This window comes from Colobus angolensis, unplaced genomic scaffold, assembly GCF_000951035.1.
Source record: "Colobus angolensis palliatus isolate OR3802 unplaced genomic scaffold, Cang.pa_1.0 Scaffold19, whole genome shotgun sequence".
Lineage (NCBI taxonomy): Eukaryota > Metazoa > Chordata > Mammalia > Primates > Cercopithecidae > Colobus > Colobus angolensis.
The window spans coordinates 5,366,324-5,377,840 of record NW_012115043.1 but is presented as its reverse complement, the minus strand read 5'-3'; the positions used below and the strand labels follow the sequence as shown (position 1 = coordinate 5,377,840).

Below are 11,517 nucleotides of genomic sequence, written 5' to 3'. Positions count from 1 at the left end.
AGGATGGTCTCGATCTCCTGACCTCGTGATCCGCCCGTCTCGGCCTCCCAAAGTGCTGGGATTACAGGCTTGAGCCACCGCGCCCGGCCGAAGAAGCAGAAATTTTTAATTAAACGATGGATAATTAATATGTATATTCTGCTTTTATGCATTTAGCAGCTTGATATTTAGTATTAGGTATTTGCGATGATACTCAAATACGGCAGATGTCTAGCTGATAACTTTTTTTTTTTTGAGACGGAGTTTCATTCTTGTTGCCCAGGCTGGAGTGCAATGGTGTGATTTCGGCTCACTGCAACCTCTGCCTCCAGGTTCAAGTGATTCTTCTGCCTCAGCATCCTGAGTAGCTGGGACTACAGGCATGCGCCACCACACCTGACTAATGTTGTGTTTTTAGTAGAGACGAGGTTTCTCCATGTTGGTCAGGCTGGTCTCGAACTCCCAACCTCAGGTGATCCACCTTCCTTGGCCTCCCAAAGTGCTGGGATTACAGGTGTGAGCCACTGCACCTGGCCTAGTTGAGATAACTTTTTAAAACATTCATGAATTTTGAGTTATTTTCAGATTAGAGTGCTTTTTTAATAGTGTTAACATTAATTGGTTACATTAAGAAAAAAGTTCCCTTACTATCTTTATGATGGCATAAGGAGTTGAGATTGGTGAGATAATTAACATAATCGTTAAAAGTGGAGGTCAAAAGGGAGGAAACCTAAACTTAAAAGCGCTGGAGTTGGCCAGGCATGGTGGCCTATGCCTGTAATCCCAGTACTTTGGGAGGCCAAGGCAAGTGGATCTTTTGAGTCCAGGAGTTTGAGACCCAGCCTGGGCGACATGGCAAAACCGCATCTCTACAGAAAATACAAAAATTAGCTGAGTGTGTTGGCACATGCCTATAGTTCCAGCTACTTAGGAGGCTGAGGTGGGAGGATCCTCTGAGCCTGGGAAGTCTAGGCTGCAGTGGGCCCTGTTTGTGCCGCTGCACTCCAGTCTGGGCGACAGTGAGACCCTGTCTTAAAAAAAGAAAGAAAGAAAGTACTGGAAGGTTTTTTTTTTTTTGAGACAAGTTCTGGCTCTATTGCCCTAGCTAGAGTATAGTGGCTCACGATCCAGGCTCATCGCAACCTCTGCCTCCCAGGCTCAAGCCATTCTCCCACCTCAGCCTCCTGAGTAGTTGGGACTACAGGCATGCACCACCATGCCTGTCTAATTTTTTTTGTTTGTATTTAGTCATGTATTTTTTTGTATTTAATTTTTTTCGTATAAGTGATTCAAAGGCCATTTCCTTAGCAAACATCCAGCCTTTTGTACTAAGAAGCAACAGTGAATGTATCCTATTAATAGTAAACTATTAACCGAAACTGAAATTTGACTTCATATCCAGAATGGTGGACCTTGGAAACTAATATATCAACGAACCATCCTGTAAAATTGAAAGTGCATTGCTTTTGTACATCACTTTAATAACTTTGACATTTTCTTCTGACAGCAAATAAAAACATGTATATGTTTGCCATAGCACCTTTGACACCCTCTAGTTGACTCTTCTTTAGTTAGAAATAACCACTCTTTGTGCTGTGTTGAATTCACTGTCTTCTGAATGATTTCTTGCTGAATCAGCTGACTGAGGAAGCCAGAAAGATATGCATTTGATAATGTAGTCTGTCCAAGACTGTCTAGAGGCCAGCTTATATCCGCTCCTGTGGCAAGGAGGGAGTGTGTAATGGACTGTCTTTGCCCTCTGACCAGAGTGCAGTGAGCTTTTAGTTTTTACCGTTCTTTCCACTCGTACCACCAAATCCCAGTCTCTTTAGTAAGGAATGGTCTTATTCCTTGGCCTTATTTTTGTGTGTTTGATTTTCTAGTCCTGATGTCTAAATCAATTAACTAGTTTAGATAGATAAGAAGAAGTCTTAGTAGTCAAAAGTAGGAACGAATATAATGTTTCCTGAAATGCTGATGCCAGTTTTACGAAGGAAAAAATGTCTAGCTCAGATTCTGTCAACCTGTGAACTCATTTTGAACTTTAAATTCAGATAGAAAATACCTTAAAACGGCCGGGCGCGGTGGCTCAAGCCTGTAATCCCAACACTTTGGGAGGCTGAGACGGGCGGATCACGAGGTCAGGAGATCGAGACCATCCTGACTAACACGGTGAAACCCCGTCTCTACTAAACAATACAAAAAACTAGCTGGGCGAGGTGGTGGGCGCCTGTAGTCCCAGCTACACAGGATGCTGAGGCAGGAGAATGGCGTAAACCTGGGAGGCGGAGCTTGCAGTGAGCTGAGATCTGGCCACTGCACTCCAGCCCGGGCGACAGAGCAAGACTCTGTCTCAAAAAAAAAAAAAAAAGAAAATACCTTAAAACAACGTAACTGCTTATTTCTCCATTGTTTTTGAAATTCTTAAGTGTAATACCACTTTGGGTGAAAAAGAATCTCCATGTATCTACTTAGTAAGTAAACTGCTGCCTATAGAAATCACAGGAAGCAAATTCATCTAATCAAGACCTATTTTCCAAAAAATCATGGAGTCATAAGTGAAAGTGTATGCCCTCCTTGCTTTGTTTTATTTTTATGTTATGTTATGTTATGTTATTTTTTGAGACAGAGTCTTGGTGTGTTGTCCAGGCTGGAGTGCAGTGGCACACTCTCGGCCCTCTGCAACCTATTTCCTGGGTTCAAGCTATTCTCATTTCTCAGGCCCACAAGTAGTTGGGATTACAGGCACCCACCACCATGCCTGGCTAAGTTTTGTATTTTTATAGGGATGGGGTTTTCACCATGTTGGCCAGACTGGTCTCGAACTCTTGGCCTCCCAAAATGCTGAGATTACAGGCATGAGCCACCACGCCTGGCACTTGGTTTGGTTTTGACTCACAGTATGTCAGAATTATTAGTTTCCTAGTACCCCTGTTTATCTTTAGTGGGGTGGGTTTTTTGGTAGAGGGGTCTTTAACTTTGAACCAATCTGATGAATGCAACTATTAAAGGTCGTTTTAGTTTCTGTGATCTGTATGGTGAAGTTTATAAACCCTGTGCCTCATATGTTAAATGTTTTTCATTTTGTCTAGGTCTGAGTCCTGAGGTCACACCCAGTCTTTGATGAAACGAAGTATATTCATTTTGTCCTTCCCTAACCACTAACAGCCTTTGTTGTTTTCATGTCTGATACATTACATTTTAATATCATAAATTGTTCATTTAGTTTAGTGTTTATCTTTGAAGTTATCTTCTAAAGTAGTAAGATTGGCATAGCATTGATGGTAATTAATGCCTGTCATCAGTGCCAAGTGCATCTGTGATTAAAACTGCATGTTTAAGATAGGGTACTGTATCTGTGCTAAGCAGATGATGTGTGGAAGTCATACAGGTAGAAACAGGTTGAAAAGAATAAATCGATTTTATTGATTGGTAACTGGTCAAGAACATGGGGTTCAACCCCCTGCCCCCATTCCTTTTAAAAAATCATATACCTTATTTTTCTTGCTTTATTTACTCTGAAGCCAAACTTCTTTGTGTTGAAAGCATAGTGGTATTCTGAATGTGTTTGCCTCATTCATCTGACATTAAGTTCTTTGTCTTTCCAGTTGTCCTTATTGGAGATTCTGGCGTTGGAAAGAGTAATCTTCTGTCTCGATTTACTCGAAATGAGTTTAATCTGGAAAGCAAGAGCACCATTGGAGTAGAGTTTGCAACAAGAAGCATCCAGGTTGATGGAAAAACAATAAAGGCACAGATATGGGACACAGCAGGGCAAGAGCGATACCGAGCTATAACATCAGCGTAAGTCTCACAGTTTTTAAGTTCTGTGAAATGGGTTGCCAATGAGTGAATTAGCTGACTTTTGGTATTGGAAAAAGAGCTCTTTTTTCCTTTTAAGAATTCTAGTATTAGGAATCCTTAGAAATTTATTTATAAGTATGTTTTTAAAACTCATAATCCATATTTTGAGTTCTTCCTGGTGTTTGCTTCCATCTTGTGGTTGTTTTCTGATATTAAATATGTTTCTGTTTTCAGATATTATCGTGGAGCTGTAGGTGCCTTATTGGTTTATGACATTGCTAAACATCTCACATACGAAAATGTAGAGCGGTGGCTGAAAGAACTGAGAGATCATGCTGATAGTAACATTGTTATCATGCTTGTGGGCAATAAGAGTGATCTGCGTCATCTCAGGGCAGTTCCTACAGATGAAGCAAGAGCTTTTGCAGGTTAGTGATAGGAATTCCATGATATTTCTTACCATTGTGTCTTGTGGTTTTGATACCTTTCCCGTAAGAGTAATAGGTTAGAATAGTTTCCGAAAGGTAAACATGAATGCTTAGCAAGAATTGTTTTGAAAGTTTGTGATGACTGTATAGCTTTTTTGCTTTGAGTCATTAAAACAGGAATATTTTTCCGCCAAAAAATGAATATAAACATTGTGTATCCTGTCTCTTTTTCTGTTATGTTTCTGTGTTTACAAAGGCTGATGTACATGAGCTCTATGTGAGTGAAAGGTAAAGGCTCAGAGTGTCAGGGACCAATAGGAATGCAGCTGCTTAGGAGCTGAAACTTTTTGGCTTCATAAAGAATTCATATGTCTCTTGCCCCTGTTCCGGTAGGGACAGCATGCCAGAAGACAACATTGTGCATTTGTGGCTAGTGAAAGTCTTGCCTTTGCTCTAATGCTGATGCTGTGGATAACTTTCTGTAACAGTTTTTTTAATTTCATGCGAGAATAGCTTTATTGTAAGTAGTATAGCTACAACATTCTGAATACTATAGCCAATGTGGTTGATGGAGAGGATAGCAAGAGGTGGAAATAGCTGGCCACTGGATACATTTTTACCACATTTTAAGTGGTGTCATTCATTACTAGTGAGTAGTATTTAGATGTAATAAGTATTTATTTTAATTAAGGAGCCAATTGACATTTTCTCTTTTTTTTTTGTTTTTTTTTGAGAGCCAGGATCTCACTCTGTCATCCAGTCTGGAGTGGAGTGGCACAATCAAGGCTCACTGCAGCCTTGACCTCCTGGGCTCAAGTGATCTTCCACCTCAGCCTCCTAAGTAGCTGGGACTACGGGTGTGTGCTACCACACTCAGCTAATTTTTTGTATTTTTTGTAGAGACAGGGTTTTGCCATTTTGCCCAGGCTGGTCTTGAACTCCTAGGCTCAAGCAATCTGCCTGCCTTGGTCTGCCAAAGTCCTGGGATTACAGGAGTGAGCCACCATGCCCAGCCCTCTCACTATTATTTTTAATCTATTAATGTGTAAATATTAATGTGTAAGTAGGGTTGGGCATGGTGGCTCATGCCTGTAATCTCAGCATTTTGGGAGACTGAGGCAGGAGAAATGCTTGAGGCCAGGAGTTCGAGACCAGGCTGGGCAACGTAGTGAGATCTGCATCTCTACTTAAATAAAGAAATAATAAAGTAAGTAAATAAAGTATAAATAGAATGGTTCCCTTACTGTCTCATAAGTTGAGGAGGTCTTAAGTTTTAAAAAGTTCTATTATTTTTCCTTTTGAGGGCTTGAGTATATGATATTCCTTGTTTTAAAACTTGACAATACTGAAATTTTTGTGTCTCCCCACAGAAAAGAATGGTTTGTCGTTCATTGAGACTTCTGCTCTAGACTCTACAAATGTAGAAGCTGCTTTTCAGACAATTTTAACAGGTAAGACTTGCATTTTCAGATTACACCAGTAGGAACTAGAAGTTTTAGGAAGGTAATTTAAACAAACTAATCAGCAACTAAACTATGTATCAGCCGAGAATGACTATCATTTGAGAGCTACTCTAGCAAAAGCTGTTTGGAGTGCAAAATTAACTACAACCCTTGCTCACTGAGCTTCAGTTGTCCTAATTCATCTGATTTATACTGGGAAAAATACTTGGAAAATAATTCATTCACTTCCATGATTACTTCAGTTCAGGTATTACATTCTTCATGGTCACAAACACAAAGTAATGTTTAAATGTACTTTTATAAGGTAAATATTGAGATCCTAGCTATAGAAAGATATAAATGCCCTTTTGAAATTTAGTAAAGAAAAAGCTAGGGAAAAAACATTTTTAAAAATTATAGTGACAAAATAAAATTCTTCTGTGATACAGAAGAAAGGTATCACTTGTGTATTCTGTATTGTACCATGGGAGATAATTGGTAGATAAAATCAGCCAATGATTGCATATAGAAAAGTTTTAAAAAGTAGTGGGAAAGAGATGGAGTTCATGCTGATTTGGAATGTGAGTGACCAGGTCAGCCTCTGAGGTAAGAAGTGTTCACTCATATTTATCGTGAAGCTATTAAAATAACCAGATTATTAGTGAGATAGTCTTAATCTTCTAATGAGTACTTTGATGGGTTGTTTTTAAATACTTTTAAATTGTATATTACTTTTAAGAACTCATGATTTAAAATGTCTTAATATATAGTACAGTTTTACGTGACATTGTTCTAAAAAGTCTATACAGAGGTATGATTAAATGGGTTTCCAATTATAATATAACAAGTTTTGATTTATTGTTTGTATGCAGCCCCTGTATTAGAGATTAACAGGTTTTAACTTTAACATACTCTTTTACTGTAAAAATGTAAGTGTATCAAAGAGGTAAGATTTGGAAGCCTGACTTGGGTTCTAGTCCTGGCTCCTCCACTTACTATTAGTTCTACAATCTTAGGCAAGTTACCTAACCCTTCTAGGCCTTAATTTCTCCATCTATAAAATTCATACATATTTTGAGGAGTTTTGTTATTTCCTTTTTGAGAGAAGGCTTATATTTATGAAATCTTCTGATAGGATTTGACTTGACTTTTGTGACCTAAAGGTTTTTGTCTCGGTAGCCCTCAGCAAAGAATGGTTTGTCACTGCCCTAAACTTCAAAAATGAGTACCTGTAAAGTACTCATTTTGATACTGTAAAGTACTTATCTATCCCTGGTATATAGAGAACAGTTGGTAAATTAGTAGCTAAATAGCAATTAAGGCATGAGAAAATTGGTGATTTATGTACCTATTTTATTATAATTGTTTTCTGCTATCAGAATAGTGCTGGGGTTGGATAAACAGTCTTTGGAACACAGTAGCTTTCCTTTAGAACGTTCTCTGTCAAAGTTTCACTGATTGTTTTAAGCAAGTAAGAGTTGATTAAATATGCAGTATGTCTGCAAGTCCTTGTTTTCTTTATATCCATTTGTGTGGATTTTATTAAGTCAACATGTAGAGTGCTAGATTGAGACCCAGGAGTTCTAGGGCATTACATCTTTATCACTTTGCTTCTACTCCCTGTTTAAAGTCATTGAACCTCCCTGCTCCTCAGAGTCATAGTCTTAAAACATGTGAATCAAATTACCTTAAAGATCTGTGAGCGTTTGAAGGCCTCAGAAAATCTCATCTGAAAAAACTTTTTGGACAGTCCTCATTGCTGGAATATTTTTTATGTTGTATCAAATCTCTGCTATAATTCTGGCCCATTTATTCTGATATTAAGTGAAGATGAGCTCAAGTCTTCCATCTGCAGTTAAGTATTTTATGCATCATTTTGTAACATTGAACTTCTGATCCGCTCAAACGTGAACTAGTCAGTACTTAAAATTGAGCCCTTTTGTTTTTAAAGATGAGAGCCAGGCATGTTGATGCATGCCTGTAATCCCAGCATTTTGGGAGGCTGAGGCAGGCGGATCGCTTGAGCTCAAACATCCTAACACCTGTAGAACAACACAGATGTCTGTTGCCACATGCAGTGATCTCAAAAGTTCAAAACCAGCCTGGGCAACATGGTGAAATCCTGTCTCTAAAAAAGAAAAAAAATTAGCTGGGCATGGTGGTGTGCGCACCTGTAGTCCCAGCTGAGGTGGGAGGATTGCTTCAGCCTGGGAGGTTTAGGCTGCAGTGAGCTGAGATGCCACTGCACTCCAGCCTTTGGGGCAGAGTGAGATCCTGTCTCAAAAAAAAAAAAAAAAAAGATGAATGTATGGTTACTTTTCTTAAAATTCACTCTAGATTGAACTTTTGTTACAGCTTAATTGTTGCTTGAAAGCAAAGAAGACTTTAGTTTCACTTGCTACGACTTTTCCTTTCTATATTCACTATTTCCTCAGCTTCCTGCGTAAATCTCACTGTTGGTCTGTAGGATCAGAGATCACTGCATGTGCAGCAGACATCTGTGTTGTTCTGCAGGTGTTAGGATGTTTGTTCTAAACATTCTTCCTCCTGTATGCCAGTGGAAGTGTGAATGCATAGAGAAAACAGTAAAGAGAATAGTAACTATTGCACTTGATTCTGCCTTAATTAAATGTTAACAGTCTTAAGGGAGTATTTACGTTGTATTTTGATATTGCTGAAAGAAAAAAAGCTTTAAAATTTTTAAAAATTGAGATGGGGCCCAGTCTGATCTTGAATTCCTGAGCTCAAGCCATCTGCTTGCCTTGGCCTCCCAAAGTGCTGGGATTATAGGCATGAGCCACCACGCCCAGCCAAAAATTTTAAGTTGTGAAATTATATATCAGAAAATTTACATTGTTACTTCAGAGTTAATTGTATTGTTGGTTTCAGAATAGACCCATGGCATTCTTGACACCCATGAATTTGAAAGTGACTCCATGAGATGATTTTGCTTGATGGTATTTTTTAGAGGTAGTTTACTAGTATGAGAGTGAGACTGGTAGATTGCTCTGCCTCTGAATTTCAGTGCAGCTTTGTCTTTTCTCAGGTTCACTAAAGGATGTTTTTAATGCATACCTTTTACTTTTTGCTTTTAACTTTGCATTTTCACAGTTTCAAATTTAAAGAGATTGAAATAATAGTAAAAAGAATTTGCAAATATCCTTCACCCATATTTTTCAGATGTTAATATTTTACCACATCTGCTTTATCCTTTCTCTTCTCTCTGAATATATACATATTTTTTTTGGCACCATGTGAGATTAAGTGGCAGACATGATGACCCTCATCCTTGAGTATTTTTCAGTGTATATTTTGTGAAAACAAGGATATTCTCTTTTATAGCCACAGTATAATTATCAAAATCAGAGAGATAATAGTGCCACATCAATGTTTAATTACAGACCTTACTCAGATTTTGCCACTTGTTCCAGTAATACCTGTATTAGTCAAAGAAAGTCCAAGATAAGGTCATGCGTTTCATTTAGCAGTCATATCTCTTTAGTCTCTTCTAATCTCGAACAGTTCCTCCATCTTTTGTTTATTGACCTTGACATTTTTGAAGGGTACAATCCAGTTATTTTGTTGTGTACCTCATTTTGGGTTTTTCTGATTTTTTTCCTCACGATTAAACTCAGGTTATACACTTTTGGCAGGAACACCACAGAAGTGTTCTCAGTGCACCATATCAGCAGGTTTGTGATAATTGGATGTCTTATTAATTACTAGTGATGTTAACTTTGACCACTTGGTTAAGGTGATGTCTGCTAGATTTCTTCATGTAATTAATATGTCCAGGATATCTTTTTAGTATAAAGGCTACGTTCTTTTTTTTTTTTCCCCTGGGTCTTGCTCTGTCAAGCAATTCTCGTGTCTCAGCCTCTCGGGTAGCTGGGATCATAGGCCTGAGCCACCATGCCCTTCTAGTTTTGTATTTTAAGTACAGATGAGTTTTTACCATGTTGCAGGCCGGTCTCTAACTCCTGACCTCACGTGATCCGCCTGCCTTGGCCTCCTAAAGTGCTGAGATTACAGGTGTGAGCCACCGCCTGGCCTTACTCTACTTTCGGTATATCAGAAAATTTCCATTAAAAAATGTTAAAGAGAGATGTATTAACTGAATTACTACATTTTTCAAAATTAAGAACTAATTTCTCAGAAGTTGAAAAACAGTTAAGATGTAGTCAACTGAATATGTAAACTAACAAAAACAGACAGCAAGAGTATCTTAGATTCTTTTGTGGGGGAAGGGGAGTGGCTAAAATTTATGTCTGAGAAGGTTGACGGTTCAAATGTGAAGAGGCATTAAGGAAAGACAACTAGGATACAATAAAGACAGGCTACTAAAATTAAAATTAAAAAAAAGGATATGTAATCTTTATTTAGATTTTGTTTCAATGAAAAAGGATGGGATGGGAGTGTGCCAAGGCTAAAGAGAAGGATTTACCCTTCGGTCATTCAGTCAGATGAGTGGCTAAGGAATAAAGAATTAACTTCATCTTTAAGCTTCCCCTCTGATCTCAAACTGGGAGGCTCTTCTTTTTTCAAGTGTAAATTTTGTGTGTAAATTAAGATGAAATATGTGACCCACTGTAAGTTTTAACTTCTTTATAAATTGTTTTAAAGATTAAATTAGGGGAACCAAAACAAAAAAAAGTTCTTACATAAAAAAACAAATATATGTAAAACTGGAAGAGAGGGAAAGGCAGACTTCTCAAAGAACATAGAGAAGTAAATAATTAAAGAGATCTCATTACAAAGCAAGAAATTTGAGCAGTGCTGGTGTCTGCAAGCATACTGTTTTTTAGAAATGGATTACTGCTGCATTTACTCCAGTTACCAAAAAGGATGTCTGCTAATAAAAATGCCACCAAAGCAATAAAGAGTGGTTGGCTTTAAGAGGTTCCACAAGTAATTTACATACTTAAATCTCTTGTGGCTGGGTGTGTCATTAAAAAAAACAACAACAACAGAAACCTGATAAGAAGGTAGGAAGCAGGTAACTTCTAGCTTTCTGATTAGAGAAGGTTATTTCATTGGGAGTTTTGTGGCGGTGGGGGTAGGAACTTGCTACACTAGCTCTATTTCCCTCTTTCAAAGGCATGTTCTCCTTTAAAACCAAATGAATATACCAATTCCTATGCAGTACACCCCCCCACCGTTTTTTTGTTTTTGTTTCTTTTTTGGAGACGGGGTCTCACTCTGTCCCCAGGCTGGAGTGCTGTGGTGCAGTCTCAACCTCACTGCTTACTGAGTGAGACTGTCTCAGAAAAAAAAAAAAGGCATTCTCCTACATAATCACAATACCATATGTTGTATCCAAGAAATTTAACATTTATACAGTTTTTTTTGCTCTGCTTTGTTTTTTTTTTGAGACAGAGTCTGCTCTGTTGCCTAGGCTGGAGGGCAGTGGTGCTATCTCACTGCAACCTCCCCTCCTGGGACAAGCGATTCTCCTGCCTCAGCCTCCCAAGTAGCTGAGACTACAGGCGATGCCACCACACCTGGCTGATTTTTTTTTTTTTTTTTTTGTATTTTTAGTAGAGACGGGGTTTCACCATGTTTGCCAGGATGGTCTTGATCTCCTGACCTGGTGATCTGCCCACCTTGGCCTCCCGAAGTGCTGGGATTACAGGCATGAGCCACCTCGCCTGGCCCATTTATACAGTTTTTAATGTGCAATCCATATTCATATTTATTCAATATACTAATAATGTCCTTTCTAGATTTGTTTTTTAATTAAAAATTCAATATCCATTTAAAGATCACATGTATAGGAGCCAAGGGAAATGTCGCTATTGTCCTCTGAAGGTTTGCTGAAAGCTATCTGATATAGCTTTGGACCTTCCTTTTTTTTTTTTTTTTTT

General features: G+C 38.4%; 1 protein-coding gene across 6 annotated transcripts in view; it reads left to right on the top strand.

Moving 5' to 3' along the window:
* RAB11A (RAB11A, member RAS oncogene family) overlaps nt 1–11,517 on the top strand; it is a 19,503-nt gene that overhangs the window by 5,181 nt on the left and 2,805 nt on the right. For 2 of the 6 annotated variants that reach the window (XM_011940375.1, XM_011940380.1), the window contains exons 2-4: nt 3,588–3,783; nt 4,018–4,211; nt 5,582–5,662. In XM_011940375.1, the coding sequence (XP_011795765.1) occupies nt 3,588–3,783; nt 4,018–4,211; nt 5,582–5,662 (471 nt within the window). The remainder of the gene's footprint in view (nt 1–3,587; nt 3,784–4,017; nt 4,212–5,581; nt 5,663–11,517) is intronic. The other 4 variants (XM_011940376.1, XM_011940378.1, XM_011940379.1 and 1 more) reach the window with 4 other exon arrangements.